We start from the raw sequence: 20,603 nt of genomic DNA on the forward strand, positions 1-20,603 counted from the left end.
AGCTGTAATAGACAGCTAAGCCAGTCGAACGTAACGTCGAACCCGACGCATCTGTACATCGGTTCAAGCTCCCATACCCCATTAGTATATTGAGATGAAATTGTTAGGGCGAGTTTCATAGTCACAAAGGTAGTAACGATATTAGTGGTAGTAGAAATGATCAGGAATGGAAAATACGACTGAAGAAAATATGAATTAGTGAAATAAAAGGGTTTTCGTAAAGAATTTAGAAACCTAGAATCTGAAGAGTGACGAAAAGTGTATTCACCTTCACCGTTTGAAACGATTTTGAACCATGTCATTCAAAGTCTCTAACTACCAGTTATACTGATCACACGGACCTTAGCCATGTAATCTAAAGCCGCCTAGACCGCCATCTAAGTAGTCGTAGATGTTTTTCGTTGATGTCTTTCAGAAACTAAGTTTTATTATTATTTGTGTTCAAAGTTAAAATACTACCAATCCCATAAACAACAAATCTGTTAATGAGAGTTATTTAATGCTGATAGTTGACCATTTGAACTACCGATTTACTGAATGAACTAACTCAAAATATGTCTGTGCGTAATCCTCTTTTTTCTCTCTTCATTGCGTCAACATTTGATTCCTAAAACTATAAATTTCAGCTTCCGATATACACTCGTGTATCTTGTTTTCATTCTGTTTTAATTATAATTAAACCAGGCAATATAGAACAAGTTTGCTCCATGTTCAACTATTCGATATATATATATATATATAACATCGATTTGTTGAAGTATATATATTAAGATTAATGAGCGTCATTAAAAACTACGAGGCTAAGTATAACGACTCACTTATCATAGTAGAGTAATTTGAAGTATGAAATAGCAAATTGATGAAAGTGGGATGTCTTTTTAAAGTGATAATTACAGCCTTTACCACCGTTTTTATGCGTTCTTTGCTTCATCCAATCACCGGGTCAACAAATGTGGACAAACTGATCACAGAAATCTGTTTGACCATTTTATGCCTATTGTTAGATACCAGATATTTAAATCTTGATGAATGAAAACCCAATATATAATATTTTCCAACTGGATGATATTTCATCTACGCTTGTATTTTTTGGAAATGTTTAAATTCATGTGTAGTTATGGTTCATACATCTAAAATGTATACGGTAATACATTTACTCTGTGTCCTTGTTTTATTTACCAGTGAATTCCAAAAATACATCCATTAGTTGAAACAGTCCAAATTTAATACATGAGCAAATGTAATACGTGATCCTCGAAAATCCTATAATGTTAATTAAATACTCTATTGAATACCCAGTTTTCTTTATTTGATTTTGTACTAGATATTTGCAGAATTCTTAACTAGTTTTAAAGATCGTAATTGGGTCTTACCCAAACAAGAATCTATTTCTCAGTGGAAACGACCAGATCCAAGAAAAGCTGTACCTTTTTGTCAAATTCATTTAAATTGGGATCCAGCTTATACTCTTCAACACTTTTTACCAGTTATGGCGTTGTGGGATTTAAGACATCCTCAAATTTATAATTCACCTTCATGTATCAAGTCGTTGATTGATTATCAAATTGATAATTCTGTTATTTTAAAACCCTTAAGGTATACTTAAACAGTTTAATCAATTATTCATTTATGCTTAATTTATTGTTGGTTTTCAGTTACCTGTAGAATTTGGATTTATGATACTGAAGGTCTTGAAATTTAATCTTCATAGAACTACAGTGTTCAATTTTTCAACCCATTAGTCACATTCAAACCTCAGTTTAATTATCTTTGGGTAATATATAGTTTGGGATTAATTACTTTTATTGACCAACAACTAGTTAACTGCCAATCGACACCACAGCTCTTAAATAGAATAAAGGATACTTATCAGTTGAATATATACACACACCATGGTTGAATAAAGTCATAAGATTTTCGTAGCTTCTTGTAACATTCAGTTGTCTGTCTCCATATGTTGATATTTACTTGGATAAAATTCGTTTAAATTGCTAATTGAAATCCAAGATAAGGAAGCCAAGAAAATACAATTGACGTTAAACACGAACAAGAGAAGAAGTTATCAAGATTGCCCTCTGGGATAAACATTAAATATATTAGTCTTTAACAAGTAAGTAGCCTCTAGCTAAAACATTCACAATAAAATTAGCGTTACTCATGAGCAGTATATCTAGTTAATATTCCATAGATGTCACAGTAACTCTTGACTTATTTCATTAGATTGATGCACCACTAAAATGGTAATTGGATCTCCGGATCATAAGATCGCATTATTGTTTCGTGTTCGGAAGCATTTTGACCATGTCGTTTAAAATATTACCTTCGTGAAATACTACTGAGTGAAGCTGATTAATTTTACCCACTCTCCGATCTTCAAGCGCCATGTAATTTTAAATTACTGGGGAGATTTCGATCACTTGTATGTTTCCCCAATACGTCAGTACGATTTCAGAAAGCTCGCCTGAGATTTACTAACGTGTCACCCATTGCGTCCTCTGATAAAAAAGCGGGAAGTATGGTGGGCGGTATCTCTCTGTGTTTCATTTTGTGTCTATGAAACGTGTCACTTAAATGTAGAAGGTCGTGTATTTTGGGACCACCGGGTTAGTAAGGGTAAGGTTACAGGTAGGCTTCTGGCAAATCGGTTGATGAGGTTATGGATGTTTCTCAGCTAAAGTTGTTATATCCTAGTAAAGATTAAATTACAGATAACTTCTGAGAACTATTAATGGACTATTATATATATATATATATATATATATATATATATATATATATTCCTTTTATTATAAGCTTCATTTTGACCTTTAGAATATTATTATTATTATTGTACGATTTACTGTTCTTAAGTTATGTTCAGTTTATTGATTACAGTATACCACAGCCACTTTTTTGCTTGATCTTGTATAAATGTTATTTCCTATTTTATGGTGTGATGCGGTCTGTTTGACTGGTATATAAACCAAGTATGTTTGAAACAAACGATTCGCATAGTGGGAGCTGTCATTGGTGTTCTGGACTCAACTGGACGGGCTAGTCGTACAAAGGACCAATAAAGACGCTAGGCTGCTCATACTGGTTGAACTTCATTGATTTGGCACAGTACTGAGATTGAACAAGTCGTATTTTGATTGGCGAACAAATCACGTGGTAACTAGCCGGGGTCAAAGTCTCAACAGAAGTGACGAGGAGATTTGTTATCTGTGTCTAACCACCAACTCCCTCGACGAATAATGTTGGTTGGTATAACAAAAGACGAAAAATAAAGACAACCAAACTAAGTCTTGTTATCAGTCTATAAAGATCACTGACTGTTGGACTGAGCCATGTCGGTAGATTCAAACTAACCAGTTGTAATCTGCGTAATGATTGAGATCAGTGGTTGGAGATATTGAGTAACATATCTCCAAATCGGTCTTAGTAGTGCATTCAGATTCAATGATTATCTTATAGATCACAAGTTTCAGAATTCCTTCATACATACTTTTTCATTACTCCTGTAACCATATTCAATATTTAATCATTGCTACTAAGATTATATTGACTCCTTTGGTATTTACCTTGTTATTTTCCTGTTTTGTTGTGATGTTAGATGAGGAAACCTGGATCAATGAACGTTCATGGTAGGAACCTATGTTGACTCGGGTTGACTACATAAAAGCTTTACTCCGATAAATATTTTAAAATATATTTAAGCTGCAAGTGAAAAACACAAGTATTGGTCACTTTCTTAACAAATCTGGTTACATTTTAAATAAGAGACTGATGATAAGTTTTAGTGATTGATTGACTTGGATTTATATCACTAACCACTCGTACTCAGTTCTTAATTTAATTAGTCTTGTACATTATTTTTCCTGCATTTTAACCTAAATATACTTTTTTCCTTATAGGATAGTAAAGAAACGCATAGTTAATTATGTAGACTCTTACGAAGTCGAGTGGGAAAGATTGGGTAAGTTGCGATTTGTCAACTTATTTTAGTGGATGTTCTTATGTTCAGTGTAGTTTTATCTGTTATCTATAGACGGATGTCAGTGACATATTACTTTTTTATCTGCGTATAATTCTTAAACTAACTTAGTTTAACTCAGTTCTACTGAATAATGTACAAGTATTCTGGATAAAATAGAAATTCTAAGATTACAGATAAATAAATAGAAAAACAAATAATCTAACTTACAAACAATGACTAGTTGAAAATCAGCTGGTCTGAATCATTTTCTTACTGAATGTTAGAGGTTAGTTTGTTGTTGACCGGTCTTCCTAAAACAATAAATATTCTGTTCCATTGTTTAGCCTTTTTAATAGTCACAAAGGTAAAAATTTGGTACTCATTTCATTTTACTCCCTAGCACTCGAGCAATTCACATGTAATCGTTGTCATTACAAATAGCTTACTGACTGACTGAACGAATGTTGAGAACTCACATATTAGTGAAATAATTTCAAGGACTTTCAATCAGAAATAACCAATACAAAATGGATGCTACGTTTTTCATTTTAAAAGATACGTGAACATGAAAAGCAAATAGAATATAAACGAATTACCAGAAATTACCTAAAATAATCAGTGAAATTATTATTTTTTATAGTAAATCTTACTCATTTAGCTGCAATATTCCTAACTCTCTGAATATGACACCTGTAACATCATTGTTTTTAAAATAATACATACACCTTATTGAGAAGTGCCATCTAGCACAATTTCTGGGTTTATAGGTTTTTACTGAACTATTTTAACCATCAAATATCAAAAGAAAGTTCCCTCGAATATTGTGTAACCTAATCTAGTAGTCACATTACAACTCAATTAGTATTAATACATCATCGCTATAAAGAATAGATAATATAACACTATTCAGTGATTAATTAGTTTATGGTTGTGTGGAGGGCCCACGGGTGAACTTAAGGAAGGTCTAAGAATCTCAGAAAGAACCGAAAACATTCCATCCAATCATCTTTTGAAAGAACATTCCAGAACCTCAACGAATAGCTTTCCTATTGGGCAAAAGCTAGATACCACTGTTTGTGAACCGGATGACCATAATGATGATTTCTCCTTTACTAAAAACTATAAATACCTGAGAGTTTTGTACCATATTGGACACTGTTGGAATAACATTCCTTCTCACTCGTCTTCTGTCTTCTCATTTTGCGACTTGGAGGGTTCAAGCGTTCGAGTGCTCAAGTAGTACGTGGTATATCGAGAATTTAGGCTCTAGATATAACAATGGTTTTATTGTATCCCTAGTTTGTTTTGCTCACACCCACTTTCACATTTTTATTTATATCTAGGATTTGATAAATGGTCTGAACAGAAAAATATTCTGCATCCCAATGATGAAAATGTTCAGAATATGAATATTTCTGATAATTGTAATTATTATTTTTCTGTACCACAAGTAGAATTTCGCAGAGTTCATAGTGAAATTTGTTCTCTGTTTGAAAATTCCACTTGTCAAATTTCAATTAGAAAGAAAAAAACAAAATCAAAGTTGTCTAAAATTGACAAAACTCAACTTGTGATAGATGAGGCATTCAAAGGTTTAAGTATATCAACTAAAAAAGTAAATAAGAGTGAATCAGAAAAAGACAAAAGTCCTGATATTTTGGCTTCGCTTACCAATCTCGTTAGACATCCGGTGTGGGAGTCAGACAATTCAAGCATTGATGAAAATGAATATGTGTAAGTTCAGAGGGTTTTCGATGTGTTATTTAGAAATCAATTCATTTTTTCACATTAGAAAAACATATATATTGGCATACGTGTATATTAGTTGAAAAGATATATTATGTATCCACCATACTATAGAGCTACAATCCGTTCTACTTAACAGCTGTCAAGGTAAAGTGTTAATTATAGAGAATAAGAGATTTTGTGTTCCGTGATTGGACTAATCAGTGCAAATTTTTGATTAGTGAAGATAAATCAATCGGTATAGTTATTGATATGTGTCTCATGAATGATTTTTGAAGTGCTGAACCCTGACTGGGGTTGATATTGATTGTGAGACTGGCATATAAAACTCAATGACGAGAAATAGACTCCTTAAATAGTGTTTGTGCAATATTGGGAATTACTTATCAAAAAATATATACCGCGAACCACACTTTGAGCGGTACTATCACTATTTGATTATAACTATTTCAAATGTTTCATAAGTCACACATAGAGGAAATATAACTTAACATGAATGTGCTATCAATACGAGGTTCCATACTTCATAACATCATAGCGATCGAAGAAATGTAGATGAAAAGTAGGGGAGGAGAACAATTCTATCCATGTCGTGGAAAGTAAACCATCAGGAATATGATTGAAAAGGACCGAATAACACTACGATCAGGATTCGTAGAATGACATTTATATCACTGTGACTGATTGGTACCATATCACTCGTTTCTCACTATCTTTGCATTTCGTTAAAACTGGTAAAAAAATAAATCGATTTCGTCTATTGTATTGCTGTTATACAATTACTCCTGTTCCTGATATGTTGAGCTATACTCTTGTAAACGTGTTTATATTCGGAATGTTAAATAATCGCTTAAAACACACCTAATTATTCATAACCTGTAAGTTAGTTTCAGTACCGCTTGGGGGCCCCTATACCTTTTAACTTAGTCATCTGACGTGGAAATTCGGAACTACCTGTTGTAGTATAGCCTCAGATGAGTGTATGAATTGTGAAGTGATGGCTTAGTGACTAAGATATTCGACTTTTAACTACTATGTCACATATCCAAACCCTTATTCCACCTACTTCAGCTTGAACAACTGAGAAGTGTCACTAGCCTTAAAATGTAGAGTGTAGCTCAAAGCTAAGTATACGGATCTGTACCTGGTTGGTCATATAAACAGTCGGTCAGTCAAACGCAACGTAGAACCCGACACACCTGTACATCGGTTCAAGCTCCCATACCCCATTAGTATATTGAGATGAAATTGTTAGGGCGAGTTTCATAGTCACAAAGGTAGTAACGATATTAGTGGTAGTAGAAATGATCAGGAATGGAAAATACGACTGAAGAAAATATGAATTAGTGAAATAAAAGGGTTTTCGTAAAGAATTTAGAAACCTAGAATCTGAAGAGTGACGAAAAGTGTATTCACCTTCACCGTTTGAAACGATTTTGAACCATGTCATTCAAAGTCTCTAACTACCAGTTATAATCATCATGCGGACCTCCTCCAGGTAGTCTACACCTACCTACGTGGCTTAGTCGATTATTAAGCGTCTTCATGGACTAATGCTACGTCTTGATTTGACCGGTCCTAGCTTTCTTTCAACTTGCTCCTGTATCAGTCGTCATTGCTCGTTAAGGTAATTGGTGAATAGGCATACGTAATACATGTCCTAAATATCTCAGCCGATAACGATTTACTATTTCGTCTATCGATTTGCAATCTTATTTAGTACTCTTCATCTTACCTCAGATTTGATAATGCAGTGGTCCCAAAATACACGAACAATACTCCAAAGACACCTATGATGGAATACTAGTAACCTACGAATATCTATTTTTGTGTGTTAGTCAGCTTACTCAGTTTTTAATTCATTTCTTTCAGTTGCATTAACTACTCTTCACTTTTTTTCCTCCCGAATATTCTGTATATTTGCTGCTACTAGTGATTACAATAATGATGTAAACAGAAATCACAAGGAAATGTTGCCTGAATCTATCATTCCCGAAATGAATAATGGTTATAATAGTGATAGTGAAGTGTACAATCACATTGGTCGTGAATCGCCACCACCATCTCTCTCCGCTGTATTCACACTTTCATCTCCATTGAGTAGTGAATTGAAATCTACATTTTCTAACTTGAGCAAACGCTCATCTTCATTGTCTAATTTATTTAATAATCCACGTTTACAATTGCAAACTTCTCTTTTATCCAATTCTTTTGTATCTGAAAGAAAATTCCCACATTCCAATCTTTTGTCACCATCAATCTTCTCTAGTTGTTCTTCTTCTTGTTCAACTGACAAAGATGGTATAATTACTGATCATAGTGTTTCACGAATAATTGAAAAATTCCGTACACCTAAAACATTAAAAGATCGTTTAGGTGTTGTAAATTATTTTTAATGAATAAATCGTTTTCACTAAACTATTTTATTAAGATAGTATTATTCTTTTTATCCATCTTTTTGCCTTATTCCATGTTTGTTTTTATATACATTACTACACTACCAGGTAATTTTGTTAACTTTTTTAATGCTTATGATGATTTTTCCTCCTCTCTAAATAGTCTCTCTTGTATTGTAATCTTTATTTTCCTTACTCTGTTGTAAATAAATTTTATTGTTGTTTTATAAAACCTGTTTCTATGAGATGTTTTCAAAATTTATTTAATTGAAACAGATTTTATTTTCTGTAGAAATATGCTGTCATGAGTGTTGATGAAAAAATGTGTTTGTGTTTCTAATTATTCGTATCATTTTAACTTCAGTGTATTTTAAGGAATAAGATGACTAGATAATTACCATAATAAATAAATGATATCCGTCGTTGCTTATCCAGGAAAGGTATTCACTTCCTTATCAGAGCTTTGACAAATTAAACAGTAAAATTTTAAAGTTTGTATGGCTTAAGAGTATCCATATTTTTCGGTATTAGTTTTTCAGCTGCATAACTAAACTTGTCTTAAGATCCTCTAGTTATTTAAAATTGTTTTGAGCGCGAGTAATATCTTTCCGAAAAAGAGAAATGTCATTAATATCTGTCTATCGGACCACTTCCTTTTATTTTTGCTAGTTTAGTGTGAGATTTGTGCGGCGCATATGTATCTGGTGCTTCCTTGTACCAATATTTATGTGTTTAAATAAATAGTTTAGTGTGAGAAAACGTAATCGTTTGATTGGCGACAAAACAATTTACCATCACGCCAAATAGTTCATGCACGAGGACCTAGCATCTTTAGATCGTTAAAACACATCGGCGGTATACTCAAATCAATAACATACAATGCCACTATTTTATTGTAACAAAGATCCCATAAAGCGCACTATAGGTTACTATTTTGCCTTGACCATAAACATTATAGATATATAACTATTCGTCAACAATAGTTTCATGTCTATTTATATTCTACACATAGATAATGACTTCTGCACGTGGCAGTTATTGGTTTCAGCGAACTATCACTTTGAAAAAGCGATCACGTGGATGTCATTATGTTACAGATGAGATTAGAAAAGCTTTGCCAGAAATTGGACAACTACAAATGGGTATTTTACATCTTTTTAGTAAGTACACTTTAACATAGCTTATAAAATTGTATACTAAACTCAATCGCTTTAGACTTTTTTCGTTGTATTTTTGCCGACCATTCATACGGAATCGCTAAATACTTGTCATTGTACACTTTTAGGTCGTTGGGTTTTAGTTCTCAAACACTGATGATTACTCACTTTTTCGTAAGAGTGTAAACTGAGGATGCGAAAGTTTATTAATAGGAAAGTGTTAATGAGTGAAAGGAAATGGACAATCAGTGAAGAAAGTCAAACAATCATACCTATATATACAGAGTCAATTTTTAATATTTGAATCTACACCAAATAAAATAGTTGCTATCCACCACCTACATACTTGTCGATCTAATTTTAGTCAGTGCAAGGGAGTACTTATGTCTTTTGTTGAGATAAGTGCCGAATAAGTAGATAAAAATTCTAAAGGCTCTTTACTCGTTCACTACCAGAACTTATGGCGATATGTCATCAGAATTGGTACCACTAAACGGCTTTCATCACTTTTTCCTACTTTTCTCACTTTTCAACTTTGTTATCAACATCCCTTTAGAGATAACGCTTTCATCACATGACTTTTCAGGGATTGACTTTCTACCAAGAAGAAAACTGCTGCTTGTTCTGGAATACATGTTTAGACCCTGACCATTTTCTAATACGAACACGCATTTTCGTGCGCTTCACTAGGTGCAGAAAAACCACATTGATAAGACCCATGAGAAATAAAGTCAGCGATGAGAAAGGCAAAGGTAAATTCAAAGAACAAACGAAGTCACACTTGGGCAATTCTGAAAACAAGACTGACCCAGATGTTATTTGGAAAGATATATGAACAGCTGTGGAAACAGCAGCGCCATCTATTAGTGATTCACCCAAAGGGTTACAAAAAACCAATGGATTTCTTTTCAGTCTATTGCACTGGTAGACTCTCGTAAACTCATCCCATCAGGCTCCAAACACGATAAAGAGCGAAAGCAAATCAGGTCTAGGCTAACCAAAAGTCTACAGAACGTTCGTGAGCAGTGGTGGGCAATGATAGCAAAAGTGACGGAAGAGGCAGCGGCCGTAGGTAACACAAGATAGCTTTTCAGACTAACAGACGAAACCGGAATTGAGAAGTCATAAGTGAGACAAGCTCGGAAAAAGACGAGACTCTTATATGCTCTCAGCCCAGACGTTTAGAACGATGAGCGGAACTCTTTAAGGTGCAGTTCAGTTGACCTTCAGCTACCCACCACCTCCAAACAGCCTGAGTGAAACATTGAAATAAGCTCTCCGACTCTAATTTGAATTTAAAAAGCTATAGCTAATCTGAAACGATGAAGAGCAGATGGATTGGCTTCAGAGGTCTTTAAGGATGGTGCTCCAGTTTTAGCGACTAGGTTGACTAATATTTTAGCTCAAATCTGGGAGTTGGACGTAATCACTGATTGTCCCAATATATAAGAAGGGGTCAGAGTCATCCTGTGATAACCATAGAGGGATCAGTTTGACCAATATAGCATCTAAAATACTAGCTTCACTAATTATCGGGCGCTTAACAAAGATTCATGAACTGCAAACACGAGGAAATCAGGCTGGCTTTTGACCTGGTCGTGGCTGCATCGGTCACAGATTCACCATTCGTCAGATCTTAGAACACAGGCATGTCTATCAGCATCCGACAATCATAGTTTTTCTTGACTTGAAAGCAGCATTTGACTCTGTAGACCGAGAGGCTCTGTGGTATTGTCTGTCATTGAAAGGCATACCTGAGAAGTACATAAACCTTGTGAAGGCTCTTTACTCGAACACTACCAGTCGAGTCAGAGCTAATGGCGAACTGTCATCTGATTTGTCAACCTAAAGTGGTTTCCGACAAGGCTGTCCACTAACTCCACTTTTGTTCAACTTCACCATAGATCTACCGCTGGAAATAACATCCTCGTCAACTGAATTTTCGGGCATTGATCTCCTTCCGGGAGGTCCACTTATTGACTTAGGATACACAGATGATAATGTCCTGTTTGGTGATGCTGATAAAATGCAGAGTCTTGATAGCACTGAGCAACAATGCCAAGATGTTAGGGATGCGCTTATTGACTTCTAAAGGCAAATTCTTGCTTGAGGACTGGCCTGCATCAACACCTAAACTAAGGATGGGGAGTGCAGTAGTCGAGCGTGTCGACAACTTCACTTATCTTGGAAGTCTGACCTCATGGGTTGGTATCGGACGAAATCTCAGCATGGATTCAAAAAGCTCGTTCGGCTTTTGCCAACTTACGTCACCTATGGCGAGGGCGAGATATCCATCTACCAAAATAAGTATGAGTATACTGTGCAGCAGTTCGCTCCGTTCTACTTTATGACTGTGGAACGTGGCCATTAAGAGTAGAAGATACTCGTACATTTCCAGTATTTGATCACAGATATCTTACAAATATTGCTCGGATTTACTGGGATCACCAGGTAAGTAGTAGTGAGGTTAGATGCGGAGTGTTAGGGGATGAGGGTGAATCAGTTGATGAGGTTGTGAAACCTCGTTGACTGAGATGGTTGGGCCACGTGTCATGTATGTCTGAACACCGATTACCACGACGCTCAATGCTCACTAGTATAGGGGATAGTTGGAAGAGAGTTAGGGGCGGCCAAACCAAAACGTGGCATCAGAGCTTGAAGTCACTAACTTCTAGCCTGAGCCATGTTGGCAGATGCAGACTATCTGGTTGGGGTCCGCGTGACTATCGTAACCAATGGTTGGAGACTCTGGGTGACATGGTTCAGAATCGATCACAATGGCGTAGGTGTTTACATCCTGTCTTCCCTTAAACCGTGAGATTAAAATAGCTTCATATGTCTTTCTTACTGTACTAATCGGTGCCTCGAGGTGGGTGACATGTTGAAGAATCGGTTACAGTGACGTATATTCATTCACTGTTATCTTACCTCAAGATCACGAGTTTCTAGATTATTCTACACCTTTTATTTAGTAAATACCTTCTTCCTGAATCATATTCTCTGTTTCAAATCGTGTTTACTATAACTGGTGCTTCAACTCCAGTATTTATTTTCGTACTGCCATCTCAGTGTTGCATAGCAACTTATATTTATACGCACTTGTCATGTCCTTACATTTACTTATGACTATCTGACTAATATCAAACCTTCTTAATACTGAAGTTTATGCATAGTTACATTATTCAATTGATCAAAATGTGTAAAGTTGTCCGATAGTTGGATATATGGTTTTTCGTTGTACTGTCAAATAATTCACTCGTTGATTTGTTAATATTATTCTCCTTTACCTACTATTTCGGTGTTTTAATGGAGGCATTTTTAGACAGATACGCATGGTCTTTACAATAAAAACTTTAGGGTAATCCAGTTAACACACTAAATCATCTTCCCTTTGCATTAGATTTGGAAGTGGAAACCATATAATAAATATTTTGAACGAGATAAGATCAATATTCCCACATGTTCGTAGAAATGTCTTTAAAACCTCTGTTCGCGTATTTATTGTTTAGATAATGTATTTTAAAACGTGTTTTGTGGATCTTGAATGAGAAGTTAATTCATTAAGTCTTTAAGCCAACACTCCTGAGATTTAAAACTTTCAGTTTGTACGTCCTCCTTATAAATTCTTTTTATTATTGTCCTAATTTTCCACTTTCACTTTTTTATGTTTTTTCATTTCTGACAGTTCAGCATACATCGGCTACTCTAACAATTAATGAAGTACGTTAATGTGATGTTATACGGTATAGTTAATTGTTTGGAGGCATTATCCACTACTGTTATATTGTTATTTGATCTGTAACTAGTTTTTATCACTTGCTGCTGATGACAATGAACCTTTACGATTACGTCATCCAGCTCAGAAGCAAAACACCTCATAAACCCTCTTCTTGAACTGCAAATATTCTCCCTTCATCTCATTGACATATTTCCTCACTCAATAATGGAAGAAGTTTTCCACTTGTTCATCTTCTTAAACTCAACTGCAGAAATTAACTAGATATGAGAAATATAATTTTAAATGAACAGACGAGATCGAAGAATAGAGAGTTGCGAATAATACTTAACCCACAATTTTTAGAGAAAAATTGAGAATGAGCACAAGTGTGACCAGTTTTGCACTCTATCACTTAATGTCTACAACCGTTGATTACGAGTCTTTTGCGACCTCCAGTTAGCAAGACTTTACTTATTAACAGGCCTCATAACATCAGTCAGTAAACTCATGAAATTATTCTATGTATTGATCTTCCCACCTCTAGCTTTTTTTACAACTTATCTCTTCCACTACATGTCAGAGTAAACGGTTGTCACATGTGCAACGCATCATGTCCTAAGCATCTCAGTATACGGAGATGTATGACCTCAACTATCAACTTTCCTTCTATTCAATACTCTATAGTGAGAGTAATAGGGGAAAGAAAACTGCTGTTCAATATATCTCCTTTTCTAATATGGATATCTGGAGTAATTTGGCAAAAGCCAAGAGAACCTTTTGAACGCGTGCTTGGATTTTGTCAGTCTCTTATAATTTCGAAATCGAAAAACAGGAGCATAATACTATATTGATTACTGTTTCATTTACGATACCACTTACCTCAGAGTTGAAAAAATACAGTCAGTTCAATACCGATAGGCGATTAGTCTTGTCAAGGTGCATGTAGATGTTTCAAAGAACACTTGTCCACATTTATTGGTCGTTCTAATTTTCTGTACTGCAGAATAGTCTTTTCGGGAAAACCGGTCTCGCTGTGTTCACTCAATCTTCTTGACAAACCAGTGTTTAAATGTATCCAGTTATTCCTGATTATTTTAATGATTACAAAAGTTACGAAAAAGATTATATATATATATATATATATATATATATATATATATATATATATTACCCCTTCATTTTCTTTCTCATTAACTAACAGAGTTGGGATCCATCTGTTACGTAAGTTTTACTCGACATTTTTTCAGGTATTCATAATGAGGTTTTGTAGTAACTCATTTACAATTGGATTGTAACGGGAATTAATATGGCAAAATTATATAAACTATTGTTTGACCTTATCTGATCTTCACATACTTAATTGTAACATTATTGGCTATATAGTATTCATTCATTTACTAATAATCCTAACCTTTCACTTATGTCCATTTTTTATATGTGAATGCTTGTTTATCTCTGTTCGCCTACATTACACTTTATCTGTTTTCATAAATAAGCTTAGATATAAATTTATTTCATAAAGTTGGAGTAAAGCCTACCCCAAAGTTTCATCTATTCATTCCTACCATCTGTCCGTTTGCAATCGAGTGTCTCAAATTCTTCTAGCACATTTCGCATTCAGTTTGTATTACCACAATTGCACGATGTGGTTAGATGAAGTGTAGCATACGAAATTAGTTAGAGATTTATGTTTCATCATCATCCTCATTCATGAAGTTGATAACGGATACCAAAGGTTTTACTTCTGTTACTCATTCTCCAACTTTGATTTCTGAATATTAACAAATCAAAAATTAGACTAATTGTATAAAACAGCGATCTAAGAAATTTCTCTTAAGTCAACATTCTGGAATTTTTCTCCAAGATATGGGGATAAATGTTTCATCTCTCAAAAACTGATGATTCACAGAACTAAGATAAATAGATGGATGGAAGTTTACGATAACGTATATTTTGTGTAGGTTAGATACTTTGTTAAATGTAATGAATTCTTTGTTTCAGTTAAAGTTCTTGATATGTCTTTAATTGTATAGATTATAAAAAGCTGGACTATACTAGACGATCTTTGTTGTAATTTTATTCAAACTTAGATGTTTATTTTAAGGATGAAAACTAAGAAACGGGACTTTTTTATGTAAAAAAAAATGCTAGTGGCCGATTTTTCTTTCTGATACATTGATAAACGAATGTGTCGATTTCTTTATTGACTTAAAAAAAATGTCGATCGTCCATTTTGTTGGTCATGCATAAGTTCGAGCACTTGACCATTTATAACAATCATATAAAAGTCATTAATATTACTATCAGTGCTGCTATCTGTACTTCCAAACTGTTGTAGATATCATGGAATTCTCATCCCTGATTTAGTTGTTTAATGCTGGGCGTTTAAACGAGCCAACCACCGCGTTGAAAACATCTTGTTCACATTCTAATAATGAAATCTTTCTGCCTAAAAAGTTTAATCCTCATTTCTATAAATTTTGGATAGTGGGTTATATTATTTTTGTTAAGAAATTTATTTTATTTTACCATTGATTTTTCAGAACCGATATGGAAATGGTTCTAAATCATCTTGTACCTGAGGTATGTTTCATTCTCATTGTTGATTATCATTTGCTCATCTCACCTATCGTGTGTGAACATTACTGCTTAAAAGTCCACTTTCATTGGAAATATCGTTTTCCCTTTCAACTTGTGTTTGATCATATTTGTTCCATTTTCTTTACGGACCATTGACATTTCGTATAATACATGTCTTATTATTGTTTCTAATGCGTTACAAACGACCTATTTAGTTAAATATGTACAGCTCTAGACTTTTGGTGTCATGTGCAATGAATCTATTGCAACTAGGATTTATATAAATTTATCATATTTAGCTTGTAAGCCTTCTACTTGGTCTTGACATCGAATAAATTGCACTTTGTGTCCATATAAATATTTATTTCACGAAAGGAAGATACAGATTCCTAAAGCTATAAATAAATAAATTCACTGAAAACTTTCTAAAATTTCAGTCAATAATTCCATTTATGTATTTGACATTTTCACGAGTAATAGAATTAAGCCCTTTACAAAGAAAGACTAATCAGTTACTTAAATTTTTAAATATTCAGATAAGACGGTGTAGCCTTATTGAGATAGTTCTCACCATGAACTGACTCCAACTAGAAAATTATTGGAAATCTAGTGAGCATTAGACAACTGTATGTTATATTTTGTGAAACATATTTTAAATTAGACTTTGAAATCGTGGTTATCAGTCGAATCTTGGGATGCACGTGTTGTCCCAGTATGACCATTCCCAAGTAGAACAAAACGGGTTTTATAAATTCTTCTGATAGCTACAATCTTAAGATATAGTAAATTCTTTAACTCAAAGAGATATTGAGGGCTTCAATCAGTGTGCACAGATCCCAACGGAGATTGATCATATGTAATCGAAAGTAAATATTTGTAAAAACCTCTTCTTCAGGAAACAATTGTGCATTAATTTTATTCCTGTTTACATGTTTATTTTTTATTAGTAAATCATAATTTTTTATTTTTGTATTTATCGTAGTCACTTAAATACAAACACACTTGTGAAGGTGCTGATGACATGGTGAGTTCATATTCACTTCAATAATGTACAACATTTATGATTGTTCTTAATACCCCGATTTAATTCTATTGGTACATTGATGTGCTGAAAATTTCGTAATTTCATCAGCGTGATTTTCGTAAGTCACCTACAAATCAGTCATGTTACTGTAATGTACGACTTACTTACTTTTGTATCATTACTACATTGTAGGTTAGTTTCCGTTGTTACTAGGAAGTATAGAGAAAGGATAAGCTACTGATCTTTTTGTAACTCTCTGTTGTATTGTATAGTGCTTAGCTCTGACAGTGAATAACATGCTTCCTATTTGAGATCGTAATCGGCTAATTGAGTGAGAAGATTGAAAGTGAAAAGAAAACCCCTTGCTAACTATATATATATATTCCATAGAAATTGAAGCCACATCAATGGAATGTCCCATTTCTTAGAAAAATACTCCATATCGTGTGAACTTAGCATGTGACTAATGTCCAACTGGCCCGCTGTATCAGCTTGATTAACCATTAGCTACCTAATGAATAAGTATCTAATTGGTTATATTGTCTTGGGTGGATTTATATCATCTTAATGTCAGCTGTAATTACATTATCTTATTCATACAGTTGGGCAACTACTGGTTCTGTTCTTTGTTATCTAAAGTTTGGGTACCAACTCAGTAAATAAATTGTCTGTAGAACCACTTCAATTACTTTATTGTTTGGTCAATCCACTGTACCGTCATAACTCATTCTTGTCAGTTTTCTTGGATAAAATTCACATATTAGTATTTCTTACGATCCTTATATACGTATTACCTACTTGCTCCATATCAAATGTATTTTTTCAACATATTTTCATTTTATTTATTAATATTCTCTTACTACATGTAACTTTCAGCTTAACAAAATGTATGTCTGTTTTCCAAATTCAAATTTTGTTTAAGCCTGCACATGCAAAACAAGCATTACTTGGTGGACCGAGTATTACCATACCTATTACAAATGGTCAGTTAGCCTTAGGTACTTGGCAAGGAATATGGCTTTGTGAACATCGGAACTCTGGTTGTAAGTTCTTATTCAACTTTAAAATCCCTTATTTATGAATAGTTTCTGCATCTTTAACTCACTATTTGTCCATTATCTGTATTTCTCGGAAAAATACGATAATCTCTTTTTCATACACGAACCCATTCTCTGAAGCGTCTTATCAAAAAGCTGTGATCAAAGACCTTAATTTATTCTCTGTAGATTAACTGGCCAGATAATTTGCAGAGTAGTTATTAAAGTATACTAATATAATTTGGTAACAGTTTTCTTATAAGGGTAATCATTCATCAACATTACTGTCTGCATAATTTTAAACTATTCTAAGCGTGACCACACAAAGCATATTGTTGACCAGTCATATTAACTCATTATCTCTGAATTCTGACAACCAATTATAGTGTTGTAATAATAATTAAGTTTGAATTGGTGATCTTATATTTGGTTGTCGAACTTCTGTTGTAATTCATCAAATGCAATCGCATCCTATATGTTCCCATAATCTCGAATCGATTTCTCACTTAATAACTAGTGTTATTTTTACTATGACGTAGAATTAGTACCCTTATACACTACTAACTTTTTTTCCATTTTTATTGTAGCTTCGCGTCAAGTAGTGGCCACAATACAAGGATGCCTGCGATAGTACAGTTGTAATGAATATTTTTTCGGTCAATTATTTTTTGTCTCTACTGTTCTATTGCCTAAATGATTACTCGATTTCTTGGTTGTGAACTGTTTTGTACACATAACATTTGAATTGCTTCTAATGTAATTCTTTGACGATTCATATATATTTGGGTCTAATGTCTTTAAATGTTCACATTATTAGTGTAAAACATCATCTTCAACTACCTGATATTTTTCATGTTTGCTTTAATTCCCATCTTTATACCTTTTTTTCTTGTCACATATTTGTTGATTTTTTATAACACAATATTGTAGTAATGAGTGATTTCTTCAATTTGGTACTTTGTTCTATATGAGACTAATGAAAAGTATGTAACAACTACCTAAAGCTTGAAATACTTGAGTCTGATCCATAGCGGTGTTACAGGTACACACCATTGAGAGACCCCATGCTAGGACAAAACAGATCTTCAATTCTCTCTTGTTTTTAATGACTTCCGAGCTACATTCAGTCCATGTAGTAAATCGTCTTCATGTTTCGGTTCTCTGCACATACATTTGTTTTTGATTGTAGGTTTCGTTTGTATTACCATATATCAGTTGAAGAATGAATAACAATAAGAAATTATTAGAACACTAATTGATTTATTCTTTGAGTTCTAAAGAAAAATAAAAACCATACCCGACATTTTTTGTATCGTTTAGGTATCACTAAATCTCATGTGTTTTTGTCTACTGTATTACTTCACTGAATTGTAACATATACTCCGTGGATCCATAGGTATTGTCTCTTTATGCTGTTAACGCGAATCCGAAATGTAGTTTTGATATTTTAACATTTTGCCGTACTAAATGTACACAGTCTCGACTGTAAATGCTTTTGTAGTAAGTAGTAGTACAATATGCATATCATAAACGGAGATGGTGGTAGCCAGCTGTGGAATCCAGGGTGCGCGTTCCGTCCTAGTTAGGACTCGTCATTTGATTGTTTAAAATAGGACGAAACACACGCCCTGGATTCCACTGCTAGCTACCATCCAACTCCAATTATAATGTTTGTAACTTAAGGCAACCCTCACATATTCCGATAAGAGACCGACCACTTGCAGTCCTAAACACCAATGGGAAGATTCAAACAACCAATACAAAAATGAATTAATATGTATATCAATTCTAACTGTCAATCTTCCTGAAAGCAGGATTGATATTGAATTACTTAAAATTTCAATATTTACAAAATTTAAATTTAGTCATTATTTCTGAACTGTAGGTGTGAAGAGAGTTCAACAACCAACTGAATGCATAGGATATTACCAATCATTCCTCGTACACACAAAAAAAAACCGAAAATGTCCAGTTGTTAACAATTGAAGATATTTTCAGTAATATATAGAGCAGAATCACTACACCCACTCAGAAACTAGCGACAATTTCATTTTAGGGTATGTGGTGGCTGTATATGCATATTACAGTATTGCAGTGACATTCAAGGTGTTCATGAGACTATGACTAAGCTCTGAACTTAAAAATTTTTATAACTTAAGGGACAGAAAATATGATATAACTTGAGCTTAAAATGAATACGACTCAATGCAATGAAAAAATAAACACACTTAGCAAGTGCAAATTAACTTGTTCATTCAAAACAAAAGACTTCTCTAACAAATTTACCCGTATATTTGCAGATCCACATGTACTGTTATGGGTTTACGAAATTCATACTGAATTGCTACTTATGAAGTATTACTCTGAATTAATACAAAATGACATCAAATTAAACTGGTGCCATTAAAATGTTACGCTGAAGTTATTGAAATTATGTCACATACGGTTGATACAAACTGAAATGTTATGTAAACGATGTGCTATACTAAAGATTCTGGCACACTAAATAAGTTACGTGACCCCTTACTAGTAGTTTATCATTACCTTCATCACACAATACTATGTCAGTTAGATACTCCGATTGAAGGTAGCTTTCAGGTACAATATCAATCCCTGGAAAATAAAACGAACTATTCTCTAAAAAAAGATATCTATAATTAAATATGATGAGAGCACTGGCCATGAAAAATCCGCTTGCTATATTATTGCTTCAAACCTAAAGGTTATACTGACCATCTAACAGTTGTAATTTGGGTAGAATTCTAAAGATTTAGAATAGGTACCCTATTAGCACATTCATAAGTGTTCCAAATAACTTTCAGTATGTGTGAAAAAATTAGGATTGATCTTTAAAGTGAGTGAGGTTCAGAAAGTAATAAGTGTTGAATCGTTTCGTCACATTTTTATTCGATTGCAATTCATCTAGGTTAACTATTGATACGTTTCGACTAACATTTTTATAATTAACAGTAAAAACAAACATTCAGTTG

The 20,603-nt window shown here is 33.8% G+C and overlaps 2 protein-coding genes across 2 annotated transcripts; both read left to right on the top strand.

Moving 5' to 3' along the window:
* Positions 1-1,489: 1,489 nt before the first annotated feature.
* Smp_210710 (putative xp-G/rad2 DNA repair endonuclease family member) lies at positions 1,490-8,097 on the top strand (the record flags this gene model as incomplete). Its single annotated transcript, XM_018799427.1, has 4 exons — positions 1,490-1,596; positions 3,894-3,955; positions 5,299-5,689; positions 7,635-8,097. 4 exons carry the CDS (start codon positions 1,490-1,492, stop codon positions 8,095-8,097), a joined length of 1,023 nt encoding a protein of 340 aa, XP_018651217.1.
* Positions 8,098-9,112: 1,015 nt separating this feature from the next.
* On the top strand, positions 9,113-18,244 carry Smp_210720 (putative xp-G/rad2 DNA repair endonuclease family member; the record flags this gene model as incomplete). Its single annotated transcript, XM_018799428.1, has 7 exons — positions 9,113-9,257; positions 12,940-12,974; positions 14,174-14,193; positions 15,516-15,555; positions 16,535-16,576; positions 17,499-17,619; positions 18,201-18,244. The coding sequence occupies 7 exons, from the start codon at positions 9,113-9,115 to the stop codon at positions 18,242-18,244; spliced, it is 447 nt and encodes a 148-aa protein (XP_018651218.1).
* Positions 18,245-20,603: the final 2,359 nt, after the last annotated feature.

Source organism: Schistosoma mansoni, chromosome 3 (assembly GCF_000237925.1).
Source record: "Schistosoma mansoni strain Puerto Rico chromosome 3, complete genome".
Lineage (NCBI taxonomy): Eukaryota > Metazoa > Platyhelminthes > Trematoda > Strigeidida > Schistosomatidae > Schistosoma > Schistosoma mansoni.